The sequence below is a fragment of the Theropithecus gelada genome, chromosome 6 (assembly GCF_003255815.1).
Source record: "Theropithecus gelada isolate Dixy chromosome 6, Tgel_1.0, whole genome shotgun sequence".
Classification (NCBI taxonomy): Eukaryota; Metazoa; Chordata; class Mammalia; order Primates; family Cercopithecidae; genus Theropithecus; species Theropithecus gelada.
Genome location: NC_037673.1, coordinates 78763434 through 78785117, shown reverse-complemented (window position 1 = coordinate 78785117; position 21684 = coordinate 78763434). Strand labels below are relative to the sequence as shown.

Genomic DNA, 21684 nt, shown 5'->3' with positions numbered 1-21684 from the left:
GTGCCGGATGTTATTGCAAAGAGCTATGACAAGGTCCTTGTCTTCAAGAAGGGCCCGTGTATGTGTAAGATAAATCTTTTATCAATAATCCCTGAAAAATATGCTTTTTTTTTTTTGCCACAGAGGGGGTTACATTTACATTAATGAGCAATTTCTAAAAACCCGTTACTTACTATAATAAAAGTTAACTTAAATAACACATTTTATTAAGAACACAAAACCTTGAATATATCAAAAATTTTATTGTCAGATTTTCAGAATGTTTATGTACAAACTAAAATTATATTTTATACATCATTACACAAATTAAAATGCTCAAACATCAGTGTTCAGAATATGTTTTAATATGTCTATTGAAAAAAGGCTGAAGACATTTTAAAAGGATGTTTTCTTTGTCCTATTTTCAAAATCTTCCTAGACAGGATGTTAGATAGCTATCACATATAATATGTGTGAATGAATATGATAAATGTGGCCTTTGCAACAAAAAGTCTGAAATTTTAGGTAATTATAGGCATGCTGAATGAATAGTTTAGAATAATGTGCCAGTGTCATCATCAAATACTATCTTCGTATACATGTGTAATTCATTTTGCACAATGGTTTCAATTCAGTGTGTATGTAATTAAATTGTAAGGTACAGTAATAGCTGCTAACTTGAAATTCTGCCTTTTCATTTTAAAGAAATGAATAGAAAACATAGTCTAGTGAACATCAAAGTGTTTTTTGAGACTGTTAAATCTCATCAAAGAGGTCTTCTGGGCTGCTGTTTCTCAGAGTTTCTAAAGACATGTTTTCAGCTGAGATGTGCTCCTTTTTCGATGTCTCAGGTAGTGAAGAATCAGGCCTAGAGTTGAAAAGAAAATCAAAATAGTTTTATTTTTAAAAACTTCTGTTATAGAGTAAAAGAAAATGAAGAGACACATAAGTGAAATGACAGTCAAATCCTGTTTCAAAATTGGTTTCGAGATTTACTTCTCTATGCTGTTAACTGTAAGGAAAGAGATGAAGAGACTAATTTCTCTAACTGCTTTAGAATTAATCTGTCTCTATTCTGACCCCAGGAAAATTCAAAAACCTATAACAATACTCATAATTGAGGTCAAGAAATAAAATATTCTATCTTCTATGCTATAATCACTTTTATGCCAGGATATAGAAGGTTTTTCAAGTTACTCCTTTAATGATTTCATCACAATTTACATTTTACTCTGGCTTTCTTAAATTCTACCAATTAACGTGCATTTTAATCTCTTAGCAGCAGAAAGTTATGGTCCCATGAACTACCTTTAGTGGGTCGGATGACTATGTGTATATATGAAAAATAATGATTTTTCACATTTATAGCAATTGTTGATGAAATGTTGGCCCATATTCATTTATCGAATCTGCATATCTTCATTTAGTGAACTAAATTTTACTCAGGTTCAGTATTGTAGTCACTATTTCAATGGATTGAGTGCTATACTTATGTAGATATTTTCTTTGAACCCTAAGATAACAGGCTGACTGCCATGATCACTATTAATTGGTCTTAGAAAGACTGTGCTGGAGAATAACAGAGCTCAATCAGAAGTAAAGCTTTGGAGTGTCTGTTAGTATCCTTGTAGAAACCTTGTCAGTGGTTCTCTGTGGAACCTAAATAAAGTATGCTTAATATTATCAATTAGAGGTGGCTTCCGGGGTGATTATGATTAGGTTGAGCTAACCCAGTAACACTTGGTAATACCCCTCTATTTCCAACTTCGAAGGCCGTGGTGGAGTTACAGCACCTTGGTATAGCTGAGAAAGCATGGAACTTGAAGTCAGGAAAAACAAGTTTGAAGCCAGGTCTATTTCATATTAGCTATGTAACTTTAGGCAAGTCATTTAAACTAACTGGGCTTCTATTCTCTCCACTGTAAAACTGAGATATTAGTACTTTTCTAGAGGTGGTCTAAAGATGAAATGAGTTGATGTAAATGAAAATGCTTATAAATTCCCACAAAATATTTGGAAACTATTATTATTATCTGCTAATACTGCATAAACTACATACGAGTTTCCATTAACAGCAGAGAAGAATAACCATTGAAAACCCCCACATATCAAGTATGTTTAGATGATGAGTATTTTCAAAAGCTTGCACCCTTACCTGGTTGCACAGATTATTAGAAACGAGTTCTCCTTGGCATCATGATTAGAGACAATTAACTATGGTTGGCTGCCACTAGACCTGGGACATGTTCTGTCTTATTCTGAGCAAGCCAATTTCAAACAATATTATCATCACAGGAGTGCCAAGGTGCTAGGCATTAATGCATTCAAGATGACAAGTGCTACCCTCTGGGATTTGCAATGTTAAAATTAACAATAAATACAGGCATAATTATTGTAACATGTAATTAAATATCTAAAAATATATTCCAAAGGAGGAGAAAATGATACAGTATGGGATAAAAGTATAATTATTACAGGTATACATTTTCTTTGTCAACTCAAAACACATTAAACACTTTTCTCTGGCCAAATGTCTTAGAGTTGCTTGTACTCCTCCTAGGCAAAAGAGATAACTGAACTATCTCAGTTAAAAGTAAGAAATGGAAAAATAAGCAAGGCAGATACAATAAATGGTGCACGGCAAAGTGGCTAGCCATTTGCAGAAGATTGAAAGTGTGCCCCTATGTATTAGTCCATTCTTGTATTCCTATAAAGAACTACCTGAGACTGGGTAATTTATAAAGAAAAGAGGTTTAATTGGCTCACAGCTCCACAGGCTGTACAGGAAACATGGTTGAGAAGCCTCATGGTAGAAGGTGAAAGGGAAGCAGGCCCGTCTTACACGGCTGGAGAAGGAGGAAGCCGGGGGGGAAGATGCCACAAACTTTTAAACAACCAGATCTCATGAGAACTCACTCACTATCATGAGAATGGCAAGGGGGGAATCTGTCTCCAGGATCCAATCACCTCCCACCAGGCCCCTTCTTCAAGATTGAGAATTACAATTAGACACAAGATTTGGGTGGACACAAGTCCAAACCATATCGCCCTACTACTTTCAACATATACAAACATTCACTCGAGATGGATTAAAAATTCAAATGTAAGATTTCAAACTATAAAAAACTTAGAAGAAAACCTAGGAAATATCCTTCTCAACATTGGCATTGGCAAAGAATTTTTGGCTAAGTCCCCAAAAACAATTGCAACAAAAACAAAAATTGACAAGCAGGACCTAATTAAACTGAAGAGTTTCTACACAGCAAAAGAAACTATCAACAAAGTAAATAGCCTACAGAATAGGAGAAAATATTCTCAAAATATGCATCTGTCAAAGGTCAAATATCCAGAATCTATATGGAACTTAAATCAACAAGCAAAAAGCAAATCGACCCATTAATAAATGGGCAAAGGACACGAACAGATGCTTCTCAAAAGAAGACACACAAGCAGCCAACAAACATATGAAAAAAAATGCCACATATCACTACTCATCAGAGAAATGCAAATCAAAACCACAATGAGATACCATCTAACACCCATCAGAATGCCTGTTATTAAAAAGTCAAATAATAATATATGCGGAAGAGGCTGTAGAGAAAAGGGGACACTTATACACTGTTGGTGGGAATGTAAATTACTTCAGCCACAGTGGAAAGTACTTTGGAGATTTGTCAAAGAACTTAAAACATAACTACCATCCAATCCAGCAATCCTGTTACTGGGCATATTCCTCCCAAAAAACCCAAAGTTTTCTACCAAAAAGACACATGCACTGGCATGTTCATTGCAGCACTACTCACAACAGCAAATACATAGAATCAACTTAGGTGGCCATCATTGGTGGACTGGGTAAAGAAAATATAGTACATATACACTATGGAATACTACAGAGCCACCAAAAAGAATGAAGCAATGTCCTTTGTAGCAACATGGATGCAGCTGGAGACCATAATCCAGAGCAAATTAATGCAGGAACAGAAAACCAAATACCTGTGTTTTCACTTACAAGTGAGAGCTAAACATTTGGATATACATGGGCATAAAGACGGAAACAATAGACACTGGGGATTAGGGAGGGGTCATGGGCTCAAAAACTACCTATTGGGGATTATGCTCAATACCTGGGTGATGAGATCCCTATCCTAAACCTCAGCATCATGCAACATACCCCTATAATAAACCTGCACATGTACCCCCTGTATCTAAAATAAAAGCTGAAATCATATTTAAAAAGTCAGACATGGAAAGATCTCCGTAATTGTGCCCATTGTTTAGATACTGTGCACCAGAACACAGAGATCTATCAATTTTGTTTTTAAAAAAATCAGCATATGACCAAAGGACCATTCTGAAGTGACCAGACTGAAGGATAAATAGATTCCTGGTGCTTCACTTACAATTTACAATTCCTTCTGAGGTCATGAGGAGCTAAGAAATAGATTTTGACTCCTGTTCATAGTGCCTAGTCATAACAGGTACTCAGTAAAAGTTGTCCTGAATGGAGATCATTGAGTTTTTATATCCATGGAGAGTCAATAGAGTAAATTTAGAACTCTCTCCACAACTCTTAAAACAGTTTTATTAGTTTTACAGGTAATAAATGTTTATTGTTAGACATTTTGTAAATTCTGAAAAGCATAAAAAAGGACACAAAAATGTTGATAAGGCTTGGTTGTGTCCCCACCTGAATCTCTTTTTGAACTCAATGTTGGAGGAAGGGCTTGTTGGGAGGTGATTGGATCATGGGGGTGGACTTCTCCCTTGCTATTCTTGTGATAGTATGTGTGTAACCAGAGAAGTGGGGCATTGCTATAAAGGTATGTGAAAATATAGAAGCAACTTTGGAACTGGGTAATAAGCAGAGGTTGGAACAGTTTGGAGGGGTCAGAAAAAGAAAGGAAGATGAGGGAAAGTTTGGAACATCCTAGAGACTTGTTAAATTGTTGTGACCAAAATGCGGATGGTGATATGGACAATGAAGTCCAGGCTGAGGTGGTCTCAGATGGAGATAAGGAAGTTATCGAGAACTGGAGTAAAGGTCACTCTTGCTATGCTTTAGCAAAGACCATTTCATTGTGCCCCTGGTCTAGGGATTTGTTGTACTTTGAACTTGAGAAGATGATTTAGGGTTGCTGGTGGAAGAAATTTCTAAGCAGCAAAGCATTCAAGGTGTGGCCTGGCTGCTTCTAAAAGCCTACTCTCATCTGCATGAACAAATAAATGACCTGGAACTTATATTTAAAAGGAAAGCAGAATAAAAGTGAAAATTTTGCAGCCTTGTCATATGGTAGAAAAGAAAAACCCATTTTCTGGGGAGGAATTCAAGGCTGCAGAAATTTGCACAAGTAAATAGGAGCCAAATGTTAATAACCAAGACAGTGCCTCCAAGGCATTTCAGAGATCTCCATGGCAGCCCCTCCCATCACAGGCCAGGAGGCCTAGGAGGGTAGACTTGTTTTGTGGGCCAGCCCAAGGGCCCTGCTACTCTGTGCAGCCTTGGGACATGGCACCCCGCATTGTGGCTGCTCCTGCTCCAGCTGTTGCTAAAAGGGGCCAAAATGCAGCTCAGGCCATTGCTTTAGAGGGTGCAAGTCTCAAGCCTTGGTGTCTTCCATGTGGTGGTAAGCCTGCAGATGTGTAAAGTGCACGAGCTGAGGCTTGGGAGCCTCCACCTGGGTTTCAGAGGATGTATGGAAGTGCCTGGATGTCCAGGCAGAAGTCTGCTGCAGGGGTACAGTCCTCATGGAGAAGCTCTACTAGGGCAGTGTGGATGGAAAATGTGTAGTTGGAGTCCCCAAAGAGACACTGCCTAATGGAACCGTAAGAAGACAGCTACTGTCCTCCAGACCACAGAATGGTAGATCCATCATCAGCTTGTGCCATGCATCTGGAAAAGCTGCAGGCACTCAACACCAGCCTATGAAAGCAGGCATGGGGGCTCTACTCTGGAGAGCCACAGGGGCAGAGTTTCCCAAGGACCTGGGAGTCTAACCCTTGCATCACTGTGCCCTGGATGCGAGACATGGAGTCAAAGGAGATTATCTGGGAGCTTTTAGATTTAATGACTACCATGCTGGTTTTTGAACTTGCATGGGGCCTGTAGCCCCTTTGTTTTGGCCAATTTCTCCCACTTAGAATAGAAGCACTTACCCAATGCTTGTACCCCATTGTATCTTGGAGGAAACTAGCTTGGTTTTGATTTTACAGGCTCATAGGTTGAAGAGACTTGCCTTATCTCACATGAGACCTTGGACTTGAACATTTGAGCTAACACTGCAATGAGTTAAGATTTTGGCGGACTGTTGGCAAGGCATGATCGTGTTTTGAAATGTGAGAAGGGGATGTGGGAGGGGCCGGGGATGGCATGATGTGGTCTGGCTTTGTGTCTGCACCCAAATCTCATGGTGAATTGTAATCCCCAATGTTGGAGGAGGGGCCTGGTGGGAAGCGACTGGATCATGGGGGCAGATATCCCCCTTGCTGTTCTCGTGATAGTGTGTGAGTTCTCATGAGATCTCATTGTTTAAAAGTGTGCAGCACTTCCCCTTTTGCTCTCTCTCTCCTGCCAGTCATGTGAAGATATGCCTGCTTCCCTTTTGCCTTCCATCATGATTATATGTTTCCTGAGGCCTCCCCAGCAGCAGAAGCCTGTGAAGCCTACAGAACTGTGAGTTGATTAAACCTCTTTTCTTTATAAATTACCCAGTGTCAGACATGTCTTTATAGCAGGGTGAGAAAAGACGAATACAAATGGCTACTATCTTATTTTGCATTACTTGTATTTTCACAGCCTTTTTTTTTTTACAAAAATGTGATCATTCTATACATTTATAGTTTTGCAGCTTGATATTTTTACTCTATAATACATTAGAGATGTATTTTCATGCTGAAAACTTTAGATCCATATTCATCATTAATTTTAATTTTGATATAGTAACCATTAGTTCACTGATAGAGGTTTGGGTTTGTTCAATATTTAAATGCCCTCATAAACAAGACAACAATTAGTATCCTTATACATATACCTTAGCATTTTTATATTTTTTTTCATAAACATGCTTGTTCTAAGGAATCATGCTTAGAGGTATAATTTGAAAAAAACAACTCAGAGAACCTGTATCTAAAGTTTTAATATAAGGTGAGAGAAACAAATAAACAGAAACTTGGGTGTTCCTAATGAAATTATAGCCATTAGTTATGGCTCTGTTTAAATTCTAAACCTTCCATAAAGACTTACTTTATTTTCATATTCCTATTTCATTTCATATTCATAATTTTATTTCCTCTAGTCATTTACAGTACCTAATATCTTTATCTTATATTTCAATATATAGTTTTGTTTATTTAATCAATACTGTACTTGTTGATTATACACTATGAACAGCTCACTGTGTTAGGAAAATAGAACAAATGTGTTACTCCTGCTCTCAGAAAGCTTTCAGTTAAACATTTACTTTATCTAATTTTTTCAAATGTGTCTTTTTATCTTAACAATGTTATAAATAGCTGGAAAGTAACAACTAAATAACATAATTTGTTCATAAAGAGTGACTTATCGCTTTAGGCATCTCTATAAGTATATTAATATTTAACATTCAGGTATATGTTCGGATAGTTTTCTGTGGGCAAAGTGGTTCAATAGGGGATATTCTGAAACTAGATATTCTGAATCTCAATAGAAATTTTGGTCAGGTCACTGCTGGGCCCCAGTTTCTTCATTTGTGGAAGGCTGAGGTTATTATAAATGATCTTAGAGCTCTTTCAGTTCCTGAATCTGAATTTGTTATGCTTGAATAGTTCAGCATAGACTACTTTGCAAAATACATGCTCTCAAGAAATATTTGTGGAATAAATGATTAATGTGAATTAAAGAGGAAAGATTAATGACAGAATAAGAAACTAAAGTTACAGGCTAAAGCCTAAGTCTTCTTTCAAATAAAGAGAATATAATGAAACTTCTCCAGATGACACTCTCACTAAAAGGTGGTGTATATTCTCAATAATATAGTTGCAGAGATTTCTATGTTCTATTAGTTGAATTTCATACTGTGTTAAAACACACACACGCAGACACACACATACACAAACTACAACTTGAATCAAAATAGCACTACATCATCTAACTAACAATGAACACTGCACATCAAAAGCTAGATTTATTAAAAACAAAGTCTCATCCAGGGAAAGTTTCTCCAAAAATATTAGAATAAATGATTGACTTCTCTTTTAGCTTTATAGGAGTTAAATTAATAACATCTTTAAAATGATATTTGTCTCATTTTGTAAAGACATTTTCTCAGCCAAGTTTAAAATGGTATCACTATGGCTGGAACAGCAATCCCTTCCTACTCAAACGAGAAGCATTAGTATTGTTTAGAGTGACTTATATATTCTGAGAGTAGTATTTCTGAAATACGTCATAGTGTCAACCTGAGCAAACAGAGAGATCCAGGAAAATGAATAGTGATTGACGGCACCATAACACTTGAAGAATCATGCTTGTTCGATTTTGACACAAACAATGATCTAAATTTAAAAAATAAATTGTTATTTTAGGTAAAATAACTAATTTTTTGAGGCCTAACTATATCTCTACCTATACAACACACATAGAATTCAAATTTTTTGTGTCAAAAGTCAAACAAGTATGATTCCAGGTGAATTAAACACTTAAGTGAGAAAGGCAAAGCTTTAAAGCTTTTAGAAGAAAATACAGGGGATGTCTTTATTACTTTGAAATAAGAAAGTTTGTTCAAGGCAGAAATCGAAAACCATTAAGATAAAGATTGATACACTGAATTGCATTTGAAGTAAGTACTTCTGTTTATCAATAGATACCTTAAAGAGAATGAAATGACACGACACAAACTGTGAGGAGATACTGCAACATATGCTAGTAACAAAGAATATCCAAAGAACTCCTACTAACGATTTTTTAAAAACCAAAACATATGCCAAAGACTATAGGAACTTCCAAAAAGGGGAATAATGGAGGTAAATAAGCATATGATAATAAGCTCAACTTCATTAATGACCAAGAAAATGTAAATTAAAGCCAATGTGAAATAGTTTACACCAGATAAGCAAAAATTAAAATGTACAATAATATCAAAGATTTTGGAGGATGTAGAATAACTAGATAAATTATTGCTGGTAGGAGAACAAATGTTTGAAACCATTTTATAAAACAATTTGACAATAACTGTCAAGGTATATGAAGGTATATTCCTATAACTTAGGAATTCCACTCATAGGTACGTTCCCTTGAGAAACATTGGGTGTATCAGGAGATATGTACCCAATCATAGATGCATTGTTTACAACAGTGAAAAACAAGAACTACCCAAATGTCTCTCCACAGGAAAATAGGGGAATTAATTATTAAATTTTCAGATAATGGACGAGATTATACACTAATACACATATATGAATCTTAAGCATAATGTTGAGCAAAAGAGCAAGGCTCACACTTGTATCCTAACACTTTGGGAGGCTGAGGCGGGAGGATCATTTGAGCCTAGTAGTATGAGAAGTATGAGACCATACTACTGGGCAAGACAGTGAGACTCCATCTGTAGAAAAAAAAAAGTAAAAAATAAATTAGCTGTGTGTGGTGGTACACATCTGTAGTGCTAGCTACTCAAGAGGCTGAAGCAGGAGGATCCCTTGAGCCCAGGAGTTTGAGGATGCAGTGAACTATGATCATGCCATTGCACGCCAGCCTGGGTGATAGAGTGGGACCCCATCTCTTAAAAAAAAATACACACATTTAAATAAATGATTATATTTATTTAAATTTCAAAACCATGCAAAACTATGCAATATTACTCTTTGAACAATGGAGTGTGTGTGTGTGTATGTGTGTGTGTGTGATTTGTGTCAGTGTATCTTTGTATGCACACACATAATACTTTGGGATCCGATCTGCTATTTCATGAGAGAATGGTTCTGGATCTTATTATTTCTCTTCCGTGACAATATTCTCAGAATTCTAGATTTTGTAGCTTTGGCTATTGTGAAGATGGTGACACAGAAGAGGAGAAGGTTTAGGATTAGGCATAAAGACATCAGTTTCAGACATAACAGGTGAGTTTGAAGTGCCCAAAGGATATTCAAATGCAGATATATGTTGAATAGGGTAACAAATACACAGGTATAGGACTCAGGAGAGATGTCTGGACTAGATGCACCAAGACAGCAGTCATTGCTATAAGGCAACTGGGTGAGTTGAAATGATCACCCAGAGAAGAGACCATCAGAGAGAAAAGGTTTAGTAAGAAAGAGTGGAGAATATTAAAATTGTAGGGACAGACAGCTAGAGAAAGAAATGAGTCATAAAAGGAATGGCTCTAAAAATGAGTAAAACCAGGGAGGAGCGTTGTCACAGACGCCAAGGGCCAAGTTGACTTTGTGTGCCCACGGCTTGTGCTGTTTCCACTTGCCACCCAAACACTGGCTCTCTATACAACTCTGACTGACAAACCTGAAAATACACTTCAGGCTAATGAGTCTCACCCACTCTAAATTATCTGGAGTTGAGAAGAATCGCCTGGAAGAATAATGCTATGTTCATGATTTATTACAGACAAGAAGAACAGGCAATGTTTTCTTTTGGGGAGAATGAAGTCTCAAATTCTCAGACTGCAGCAGTCATGGCAAAAATCCAGCAAATGGTCAATTCCTGCCTATCCACCATGGCAGGACATTCTGAGGCAGCTGTTTTACTCATGTTAAAATAACAAAAGTATATATATCTTTGTTTTATCACAAACTTCCCTGGCATCCATCCTCCTCATCACCAATGAGGACTAGGGAAAAGCTCAGATATGGGGAGGGGGATGAAGATGAGAGGTAAGGTAAGGGCAGTATACAAATTGAGAATCCATCCTAAGCACTGGCTGGGGCACACATCATTTGGTTAAAAAAAAAAAAAAAAGCCACATATTTTACGGTTTGTTTTTAGAACACATCAAATGAAACTTTAATCGAAATGACCTTAAAAACCAGCCCAATCAAAATATCAGGTACTTGCTGCTATTAAATAACTAAGCAGCTATCAGACTGACCTTAACAGAATTCCCATTATGAAATAAAATCAATTATGGAAACACCTCTTAAATGGAAAAGTTTTAAATAATGTGCTTAAAGATTTGACATCACCAAAGTTACCACTGTATTTTCAAATTTTAAATGTTAGTATTAAAAAAAATTGATCTTAGAATAAGTGGGAAAAGTAGCCTACAAATTTCTAGCTGACCTTATAAAAACCAAAACCATCTCCTAAATAAATTAACAGACTGAAGTCATCCAGATTCAGTAAAACCAGTGCTGAACATTGCCTGGAATTCACTAAGCCTACACGTCATTTCGTTGGCCTAGAAAATAAAAGAGAAGCTGAAACTTTCTGGCAGACAAAATGGCAAATAAAAGAAATTGCATTTGTTATTTTCAGTTACATTCCTAAAGATATCTTTTTCTAATGAATAAGACTTTTCTAATGAATAAGAATTTGTTTAAATTCATCAAGAGCAGGAAGAAAATGGAAATAGAATGAACAGAATAATAAAGAGTGAATACACTTAATGTTAAAATGAATTGACATGCTTTATAGATATTGGGAAAGGATGAGAATTCTAAAATTTTCCTGTAAAATACACATATATTATAGATTTGAAAATAAGATTATCTTGTTCTGGAGAATTCAAATTTTAAAGTCAACCACTAAGATGAACATACCCAGAATCTACAAGGATGCAAGTCACTTACAGAGAAATTCCATAATTTCATAATGACTAAAGATTTTGTCACTCTTGCTGTACTTTATTCAGATAAATAAAACTGTTCTGGTAATTCATTAAACAATACCAAAGTACAAAGATACTTAAAAAATCAATACTTGAAATGTCCTGCATAAATTCCAAGTTTTGAAATCATATAGGTGACATTTGCTACTGTTGATCTATGCCTATAAAAGTGGAAAATTGTCACGCTGGTGGAAAGTTACTCCTTTAAGACAAGCCAGGTGATCCGTGAGCTTACTGCCGCTTGTTGTGCTACAAATGAAACTTCCCTCACTAGCCTAGAAGCCTCTCCAGTTAGGGGGATTCTGCTTTGTTTGACTTGGAACAATAGTTAGCACATAAAAGTTCCACTGATTGCATGTATTAACCAAATAACAAATAATTGAATACATGAGAGCGTATTAATAAGAAGGCTCAATAAAATTAAGCAATGTACCCGAAACCACGCAGCCAGTAAGCATGGGTGAGCAGGCAGTCAAGTCAGTAATGGAGCCAGGATTTTAGCCTAGGTTAAAATCCAAAATCCATACCCTTTACATTAGGCCATTCTAGTGGGTGTGGGGGGGTCATCATTAACTCTTATTTCTAATCCAGAGGATGTTTTTTTCTTCTGAGGAAGGCAGCTTGGTTGTGTGCAGTGTGTCTCAAAAAGTAGTTCTGTAAGATACTCTCTAAAAAAATATGTGGTCCAAAATGTTCAGAAAATGTTTTCATCTACTAAGTTCTCTTAGTCTTTCATATACATATTATACACTAAAATTTCTGTTAATTGGGAAATCTGTTAATTAGGAAGAACAAAAGCAACGTGTAGAAGAGTATATACAGAAAACCAGAATGTGTGTGTATATACATTATACCAAATGTGCATGTATATATGTATGTATGTGCTCAAGTGTCTAGAATAGCTATGGGAGGATACACAGGTAAATGGTAGCTGCTGAGAGGAATTTTAGCTAAGAGGGATACCTTTGCTGAATATTCTCTTAAACTGTTGGTTTTTTTTTTTTTTAAACCTTATGCATACATGATATATATTTGTAAGTGCTTTAAGAGAAAAGAACCTTGTTTAACCTAGGTTTTCCAAATGAATTTGGTGGCAGAAGCCTCTTTTCTCACAATCTCACAATTTCTTCACCATTAACATCCCAAGAAACTAGTGTCTTCTGGAATAGGCTGTATTACCTTCCTTGCTGAGAAAACAACATCCATTAGTCTGAAACCATAAACTGAAGGAAAACAGAAATACACAAAAAAGAAGACAGAACTCTACTTTTAGCTATCAAGAGAAGGGGTAGACAATAATACCAGCCATGGAGGATAGTGATTTCTAAACTGGGACCAAGGGTGGTAGTTTCACCATAGCGTGGAATGAGTGCTTTTTGTTTCCTATGGCTGATGCAACAAATTACCATAACGTAATGCCTTAGAACAATGCCAATATGTCATCTTACAGTTCTAGAGGTCAGAAGTCTGACAGATCTCACTGATCAAAAGTCAAGAAGTTGGCAGAGTTGTGTACTTCTCTGGAGGCACTAGTGGAGAAGCTGTTTCTGTGTGTGTGTGTATGTGTGTTTTAGCTTGTAGAGGCCACTCCCTTCCTCTGTCTTCAAAGCCAGCAATGGCAGGTGGACTCCTTCTCACTACACATCATTCTGACGTTGCTTGCTTAGTCTTATCTCTTCCCCTGACTTTCTTCTTCTGCCACTCTTTTCTACTTAAGGCCCTTTGTGATTATATTGGACCTAACTGGATAATCCAGGATAATTTCACTGTTTTTAAGGTCTGCTGATTTTCAACCTTATTTCCATCTGTAGCCTTAATTTCCCATTGCTATGTGGTCTAACATATTCTCAGGTTCCAGGAATTAAGACGTAGACATCTCTGGGGGAAGAGGGTGGGTGATGTACTATTTTGCCTACCACTCTAGTCTTAACTTTGTTATTAGGGCTTAATTATTATTCCAATCTGCTGAATTAAATAGATTTCAGGAAAACTGAGTAGAGAAAGAGGTCGAGCAAGAGCAGGGGCCCCGAGTTAAAAGAAATCCCCCAAGCTGGTTGGAAGAGGGATCTGCAAGGTCAGTGTAATATTATCTACAGCTCAAAGAAATGGCCATTGGGTCTTATTGAGAGATAACTGAACTAGAATCATTGAGACAGGCTGGCGACCACTATCATCTATCACTTACCCATCCACTATTTATTGAGTGTCTATTGTGAGTCAGAGACTGAGCTAGAGACATGGGATTTAAAGTGAGCAAACAATCAATCCAAGGCAGAAGCAATGCTGAACTTCTGAATTCCCTTAAATACAAACTTACAGTAGCCCTTGTCTGGGGGATAACAAAACAGAATGCTGTGTTTCACTCCAACGGTTCTAAAGAGCAAGGCTGGTTGTTAAAGAACCATCATGGGAATGTGACCGGTGCTGTACATCACACAGGGCCACGAGCTTAGAAGGGCTTCATATTTGGTTTAATGCTCTGCTGAATATTTCTCTAGGCTTTCCATGAAATGGTTGACTAAGGAAGATTCTGCAGCTTGAATTTTTTTTTTTTTTTAATTATACTTTAAGTTCTGGGTTACATGTGTAGAATGTGCAGGTTTGTTACATAGGTATACAGGTGCCATGGTGGTTTGCTGCACCCATCAGCTAGTCATTTACATTAGGTATTTCTCCTAATGCTATACATCCCCCAACCCCCCATCTCCTGACAGGTCCTGGTGTGTGATGTTCCCCCTCCTTGTGTCCATGTGTTCCCATTGTTCAACTCCCACTTATGAGTGAGAACATATGGTGTTTAGTTTTCTCTTCTTGTGTTACTTTTGCAGCTTGAATTTTTAAAGAAGACTTATGTGTGAATGAAAAGTGAATCTATAAAGCAAGACTATTCAAATTCTGGAAGGTGTTCTTTCTTAAAGATATTAAAAAGGGGTCAGCACTAGAATAAGTCAGAGAGAAATCTATAAAATTCTGTCACTTTTGATTTTGAATTAAAAATATTAAACTTTTAAATTGATGTTTTAAATATAACCAAACTGTAAAGTAAACCCAAAATGTACAGAGAGGCAGAAGGCTTTTAAAACAGATCACTGTATTCCACGGTCGGTAGCAATTTGCTGTGTAGATAAGGCAACACAAGTCTATGCTCAGAATTACTGGAGAAAGACCTATCCAGCCATTTTTTGCCCTGGAAAAGTCTTTAATATGTATGGTATTATGATTTCAATAAGAAGTTGTATGTCACTGCTGAACTTTTATTTGTCACACTAAAAATATGTGAAGTAACTTCAAATGCTATTTAAAAGTCAATCAAATCCATACAGAATGCCATTGACCACAGCTGTGTGTTATGTTTACATAACTATATTAACTAAACATACTATACATATTTTCTGACTGTAAAATCTTTACAATTACACAAATTACTAATTTTTTCAGGACTTTACTCTGAACTAATGTTCATTTTGAGGAATGGAGTGCGTATAACACATGGTTCCATTAGAGAATTTAACTGATACAATGTGGTCTCATTTCTTTAAATGACCTGCTATAATCAATGGCTTAATGACAATATAAAAATGAGATTAAAAATAATAATTCTCTGAACTTCATAGTGGAGGAAGCTTTTAGGTGTCATTCAGCAATATTAATACATTTAATAAAATTAATGTTTTATAAAGGCATTGATTTAATTTGCCAAAATGCAGGGTGGACTGCAGTCTTTATTATGCCTTGACCATATGAATTCAATACATAATTAATTTACCAATTCAAACAACCACTGTTATCTAACTGATCTTATTTTGCTATTACAACAAAGCTACATATCTCAGCCTCAATCATCTGTCATCTGAACTATGTACATAACAATTACCTGTTCTCCTTGCCTTTCACTTCTTTCCCTTTTAGCCTACCTTCCACACTGCTGATAATTAGTTATCTTTCTGCAAGGCAAATTGATTATTATGTTCTACTCCTACAAGGCTACAGTTGAAATTTCCTTGGCATAACAAAAAAATTATTGTACAACTTCTAGCTTCTTGACCACCATTCTGGCTCTAACTATCTAATACTCTTTCCATACCAAACTTCTTGTCATTCACCAAACACACTATTCTTTCTTAGCCTCCAGGCTATTCCACACATCTCCCTCACTTTTAGGACTCTTCTACCTTCTTTACTTAGTAGACTTCTTAGTAGTCTCATCATTCAAAGCCAAGTTCATATGTCATTGTTTCTGTGAAGCTTCCCACAACTCTTCCGGGAGAGAAGGTCATTATCTTGCCAAGTTCATATGTCATTGTTTCTGTGAAGCTTCCCACAACTCTTCCGGGAGAGAAGGTCATTATCTTGCCAAGTTCATATGTCATTGTTTCATGAGGCTTCCCAAGACTCCTCCAGGAGAGAAGGTCATTATCTCCTATGCACCCATAGTATATACTAAATCAAGTAAGTCTTTCTTCCAGTAATCACAGTTGTGTAATAAACCACCCCAAACTTACTGGCATAAAATAAAGGCCATTTTGTTATGCTTCTGTTTAATGTGAGTCTGCAATTTGTCCAGGACACAGCGTGGATGGCTTGTCTCTGCTCTAAGGTGTCAGTGTCTTAGCTGAGAATACTAGAAAGCTGGGGTCGAAACAAGGCTGAGAGTCATCCAAAAGCTCTTTCATTCATATCTGGTGGATGGGTTGGAAGGCCTCAAAGACTAGGGCTGGCTACTGGAGAGTGTACACTGGTGTGGCTTCCTTGCTACAGGGAAGTCTCAGGTAGTCTGACATATACAACTTGGGGCTCTAAGCACAAAGTTGCCTTTTCTGATGTAGGCTCCGGAAATCATGCAGCATCACTTCTCCTGTATTCTACTGTTTATAAATGAGTCAAAAAAGCCCACACATATTGAAACTGCCTCTCAGTGGAAGGAGTGTCAATCATAGACTTTAATTGTGGACATCTTTATTACTTATCTTGTAAGTAACTTGAGGACAGGGACAATGATTTAGAATTGTTTCATTCAGAATTAAGAATAGTTCCTTGTAATAAAGAACTGAGGTTCTGTTGAATAAATTTACCAAAAATCCTCGTCAACGTAATTTGCCTTCTCTTAGAGTTGAGTGTGAAAAAAGCTATAGCAAGTTTCATACACAATTTACACAAAATAAAATCCATTCTAAATCAGAGGGCAACATTATAAACTTTTTAGAAATGTTATCACATAGAAAAACATTTAAATCTTATTTATGGCTCAGAAATGAAATTTTAATCTCTGACAACTATAGCTGTCAGTAGTTGGCTCACTTTCCTTTCTGAGGTAACTTCAAATGTTTATTTTTCAAGTTGTTTTGGATGTTTATAAATTTAAATGCTTACAAGTTTACACTAACACCATTAGCTTAGTTATATCCCACTCCACTGGAATGATTGGGAAGAGAGAGTTGTGGTTAAATGAATGGTGTTTCAAACCTAATGGCTGAAAGTCTCACTAACAAATGCTGGTCAACTTCTAAGCACACATACACTCAGAACCCAACTACTGGGAGACTAGTTAGTTGGGTTTTCTATTAACCTACGTTTCATTAAATTATGATTATTAAAGGTTTATGAATGTAGTCAATTTAAACCTCTTATATCTGGTTATTGAGAAAAAACAGAGCAAACCAGCAATCATACTTCTTTCTTGATAATTTAAGTAAGTGAAAGCTGAAATAAAGTCTTCAGCTCTAGACATCCTTTATTCTGAAATGTGACCACATAATCAATAGGAAATTATTACCCTCAATCTCACAATCAATAACAAACCAAGAAAAAGAATCAGATTTCAAAAATCAGAAAGCATAAACAGAAATTAAAACGTTAAACCAAGAAACTCTAACAGTTATCTGGAATGAGGAAAGTTGTCATACATAAATTCACATGCAGCCCCAAAAGACAACCATGAAAATCCAACAGGCTCTAAACATGCACGGAAAACATGCAGCTGAATTCAACAGTCTGGTCATAATTCCCTTAAAATGTACATAACTTCCAAGACTCCCTTCAAAATGTTATTGGGCTTCTACAGATAATAAAAACTTAAATCTTAACGTTTTAAATGGGTAAAGTATATTCTTTTACTGCCTTCTATAAAAAATACGCCCATTTGTCATATTGTAAGAGAAAAAGCACGTTCAATATTTCCTATTTTTATCAATGAACACTTTTCTGTAACAAAGAAATTTGGAAGTGACTAAAAGGAACAACTGAAAAAACCCGGGGGGCGAAGCAAGATGGCTGAATAGGAACAGCTCCAGTCTCCAGCTCCCAGCGCCAGTGACACAGAAGACAGGTGATTTCTGCATTTTCAACTGAGGAACGCAGCTCATTGCCAGCAACGGATCAAAGCTGGATGGAGAATGACTTTGACGAGCTGAGAGAAGAAGGCTTCAGTCCATCAAATTTCTCAGAGCTAAAGGAGGACTTACGTACCCAGCGCAAAGAAACTAAAAATCTTGAAAAAAGAATGGAAGAATGGATAACTAGAATAATCAATGCAGAGAAGGCCATAAACGAACTGACAGAGATAAAAACCATGACACGAGAAATACGTGACAAATGCACAAGCTTCAGTAACCGACTCGATCAACTGGAAGAAAGAGTATCAGCGATTGAGGATCAAATGAATGAAATGAAGCGAGAAGAGAAGTCTAAAGAAAAAAGAGGAAAAAGAAATGAACAAAGACTTCAAGAAGTATGAGATTATGTGAAAAGACCAAATCTACATCTGATTGGGGTGCCTGAAAGTGAGGCGGAAAATGGGACCAAGTTGAAAACACTCTTCAGGATATCATCCAGGAGAACTTCCCCAACCTAGTAACGCAGGCCAATATTCAAATTCAGGAAATACAGAGAAGACCACAAAGATACTCCTCGAGAAGAGCAACTCCAAGACACGTAATTATCAGATTCACCAAAGTTGAAATGAAGGAAAAACTGTTAAGGGCAGCCAGAGAGAAAGGTCGGGTTACCCACAAAGGGAAGCCCATTAGACTAACAGCAGATCTCTTGGCAGAAACTCTACAAGCCAGAAGAGAGAGGGGGCCATATTCAACATTCTTAAAGAAAAGAATTTTCAACCCAGAATTTCATATCCAGCCAAACTAAGTTTCATAAGTGAAGGAGAAATAAAATCCTTTACAGATAAGCAAATGCTTAGAGATTTTGTCACCACCAGGCCTGCCTTACAAGAGACCCGGAAGGAAGCACGAAACATGGAAAGGAACAACCGGTACCAGCCATTAAAAAACATGCCAAAATGTAAAGACCATTGATGCTAGGAAGAAACTGCATCAACTAATGAGCAAAATAACCAGTTAATATCATAATTACAGGATCAAGTTCACACAAAACAATATTAACCTTAAATGTAAATGGACTAAATGGTCCAATTAAAAGACACAGACTGGCAAACTGGATAAAGAGTCAAGACCCATCAGTCTGCTCTATTCAGGAGACTGATCTCACATGCAGAGACACACATAGGCTTAAAATAAAGGGATGGAGGAAGATCTACCAAGCAAATGGAAAAAAAAAAAAAAAAAAGCAGGGGTTGCAGTCCTAGTCTCTGATAAAACAGACTTTAAACCAACAAAGATCAAAAGAGTCAAAGAAGACCATTACATAATGGTAAAGGGATCAATTCAACATGAAGAGCTAACTATCCTAAATATATATGCATCCAATACAGAAGCACCCAGATTCATAAAGCAAGTCCTTAGAGACTTACAAAGAGACTTAGACTCCCACACAATAATAATGGGAGACTTCAACACCCCACTGTCAACATTACACAGATCAACAAGACAGAAAGTTAACAAGGATATCCAGGAATTGAACTCAGCTCTGCACCAAGCGGACCTAATAGACATCTACAGAACTCTCCACCCCAAATCAACAGAATATACATTCTTCTCAGCACCACATCGCACTTATTCCAAAATTGACCACATAATTGGAAGTAAAGCACTCCTCAGCAAATGTACAAGAACATAAATTATAACAAAGTGTCTCTCAGACCACAGTACAATCAAACTAGAATTCAGGACTAAGAAACTCAATCAAAACCGCTCAACTACATGGAAACTGAACAACCTGCTCCTGAATGACTACTGGGTACATAACAAAATGAAGGCAGAAATAAAGATGTTCTTTGAAACCAATGAGAACAAAGATACAATGTACCAGAATCTCTGGGACACATTTAAAGCAGTGTGTAGAGGGAAATTTATAGCACTAAATGCCCACAAGAGAAAGCTGGAAAGATCTAAAACTGACACTCTAACATCACAATTAAAAGAACTAGAGAAGCAAGAGCAAACACATTCAAAAGCTAGCAGAAGGCAAGAAGTAACTAAGATCAGAGCAGAACTGAAGGAGATACAGACACAAAAAACCCTCCAAAAAATCAATGAATCCAGGAGTTGGTTTTTTGAAAAGATCAACAAAATTGATAGACTGCTAGCAAGATTAATAAAGAAGAAAACAGAAGAATCAAATAGACGCAATAAAAAAAATAAAGGGGATATCACCACCGACCCCACAGAAATACAAACTACCATCAGAGAATACTATAAAAACCTCTACGCAAATAAACTAGAAAATCTAGAAGAAATGGATAATTTCCTGGACGCTTACACGCTCCCAAGGCTAAACCAGGAAGAAGTTGAATCCCTGAATAGACCAATAGCAGGCTCTGAAATTGAGGCAATAATTAATAGCCTACCAACCAAAAAAAGTCCAGGACCAGGTGGATTCACAGCTGAATTCTACCAGAGGTACAAGGAGGAGCTGGTACCATTCCTTCTGAAACTATTCCAATCAATAGAAAAGGAGGGAATCCTCCCTAACTCATTTTATGAGGCCAACATCATCCTGATACCAAAGCCTGGTAGAGACACAACAAAAAAAGAGAATTTTAGACCAATATCCCTGATGAACATCGATGCAAAAATCCTCAATAAAATACTGGCAAACCGAATCCAGCAGCACATCAAAAAGCTTATCCACCATGATCAAGTGGGCTTCATCCCTGAGATGCAAGGCTGGTTCAACATACGCAAATCAAAAAACATAATCCAGCATATAAACAGAACCAAAGACAAAAACCACATGATTATCTCAATAGGTGCAGAAAAGGCCTTTGACAAAATTCAACAGCCCTTCATGCTAAAAATTCTCAATAAATTCGGTATTGATGGAATGTATCTCAAAATAATAAGAGTTATTTATGACAAACCCACAGCCAATATCATACTGAATGGGAAAAAACTGGAAGCATTCCCTTTGAAAACTGGCACAAGACAGGGATGCCCTCTCTCACCACTCCTATTCAACATACTGTTGGAAGTTCTGGCTAGGGCAATTAGGCAAGAGAAAGAAATAAAAGGTATTCAGTTAGGAAAAGAGGAAGTCAAATTGTCCCTGTTTGCAGATGACATGATTGTACATTTAGAAAACCCCATCATCTCAACCCAAAATCTCCTTAAGCTGATAAGCAACTTCAGCAAAGTCTCAGGATACAAAATTAATGTGCAAAAATCACAAGCATTCTTATACACCAGTAACAGACAAACAGAGAGCCAAATCATGAAATGAACTTCCATTCACAATTGCTTCAAAGAGAATAAAATACCTAGGAATCCAACTTACAAGGGATGTAAAGGACCTCTTCAAGGAGAACTACAAACCACTGCTCAGTGAAATAAAAGAGGACACAAACAAATGGAAGAACATACCATGCTCATGGATAGGAAGAATCAATATCGTGAAAATGGCCATACTGCCCAAGGTAATTTATAGATTCAATGCCATCCCCATCAAGCTACCAATGAGTTTCTTCACAGAATTGGAAAAAACTGCTTTA

General features: G+C 36.8%; 1 protein-coding gene across 3 annotated transcripts in view; it reads right to left on the bottom strand.

The window, feature by feature from the left end:
* Nucleotides 1-225: 225 nt before the first annotated feature.
* Nucleotides 226-21684, bottom strand: part of XRCC4 (X-ray repair cross complementing 4) — a 288623-nt gene continuing 267164 nt past the window's right edge. For 2 of the 3 annotated variants that reach the window (XM_025387187.1, XM_025387186.1), the window contains exon 8: nucleotides 226-847. In XM_025387187.1, coding sequence (XP_025242972.1) covers nucleotides 736-847 — 112 coding nt within the window. In that variant the 3' untranslated portion in view covers nucleotides 226-735. Of the gene's footprint in view, nucleotides 848-5207; nucleotides 5214-21684 lie in introns of all 3 variants that reach the window. The other variant, XM_025387185.1, reaches the window with a different exon arrangement.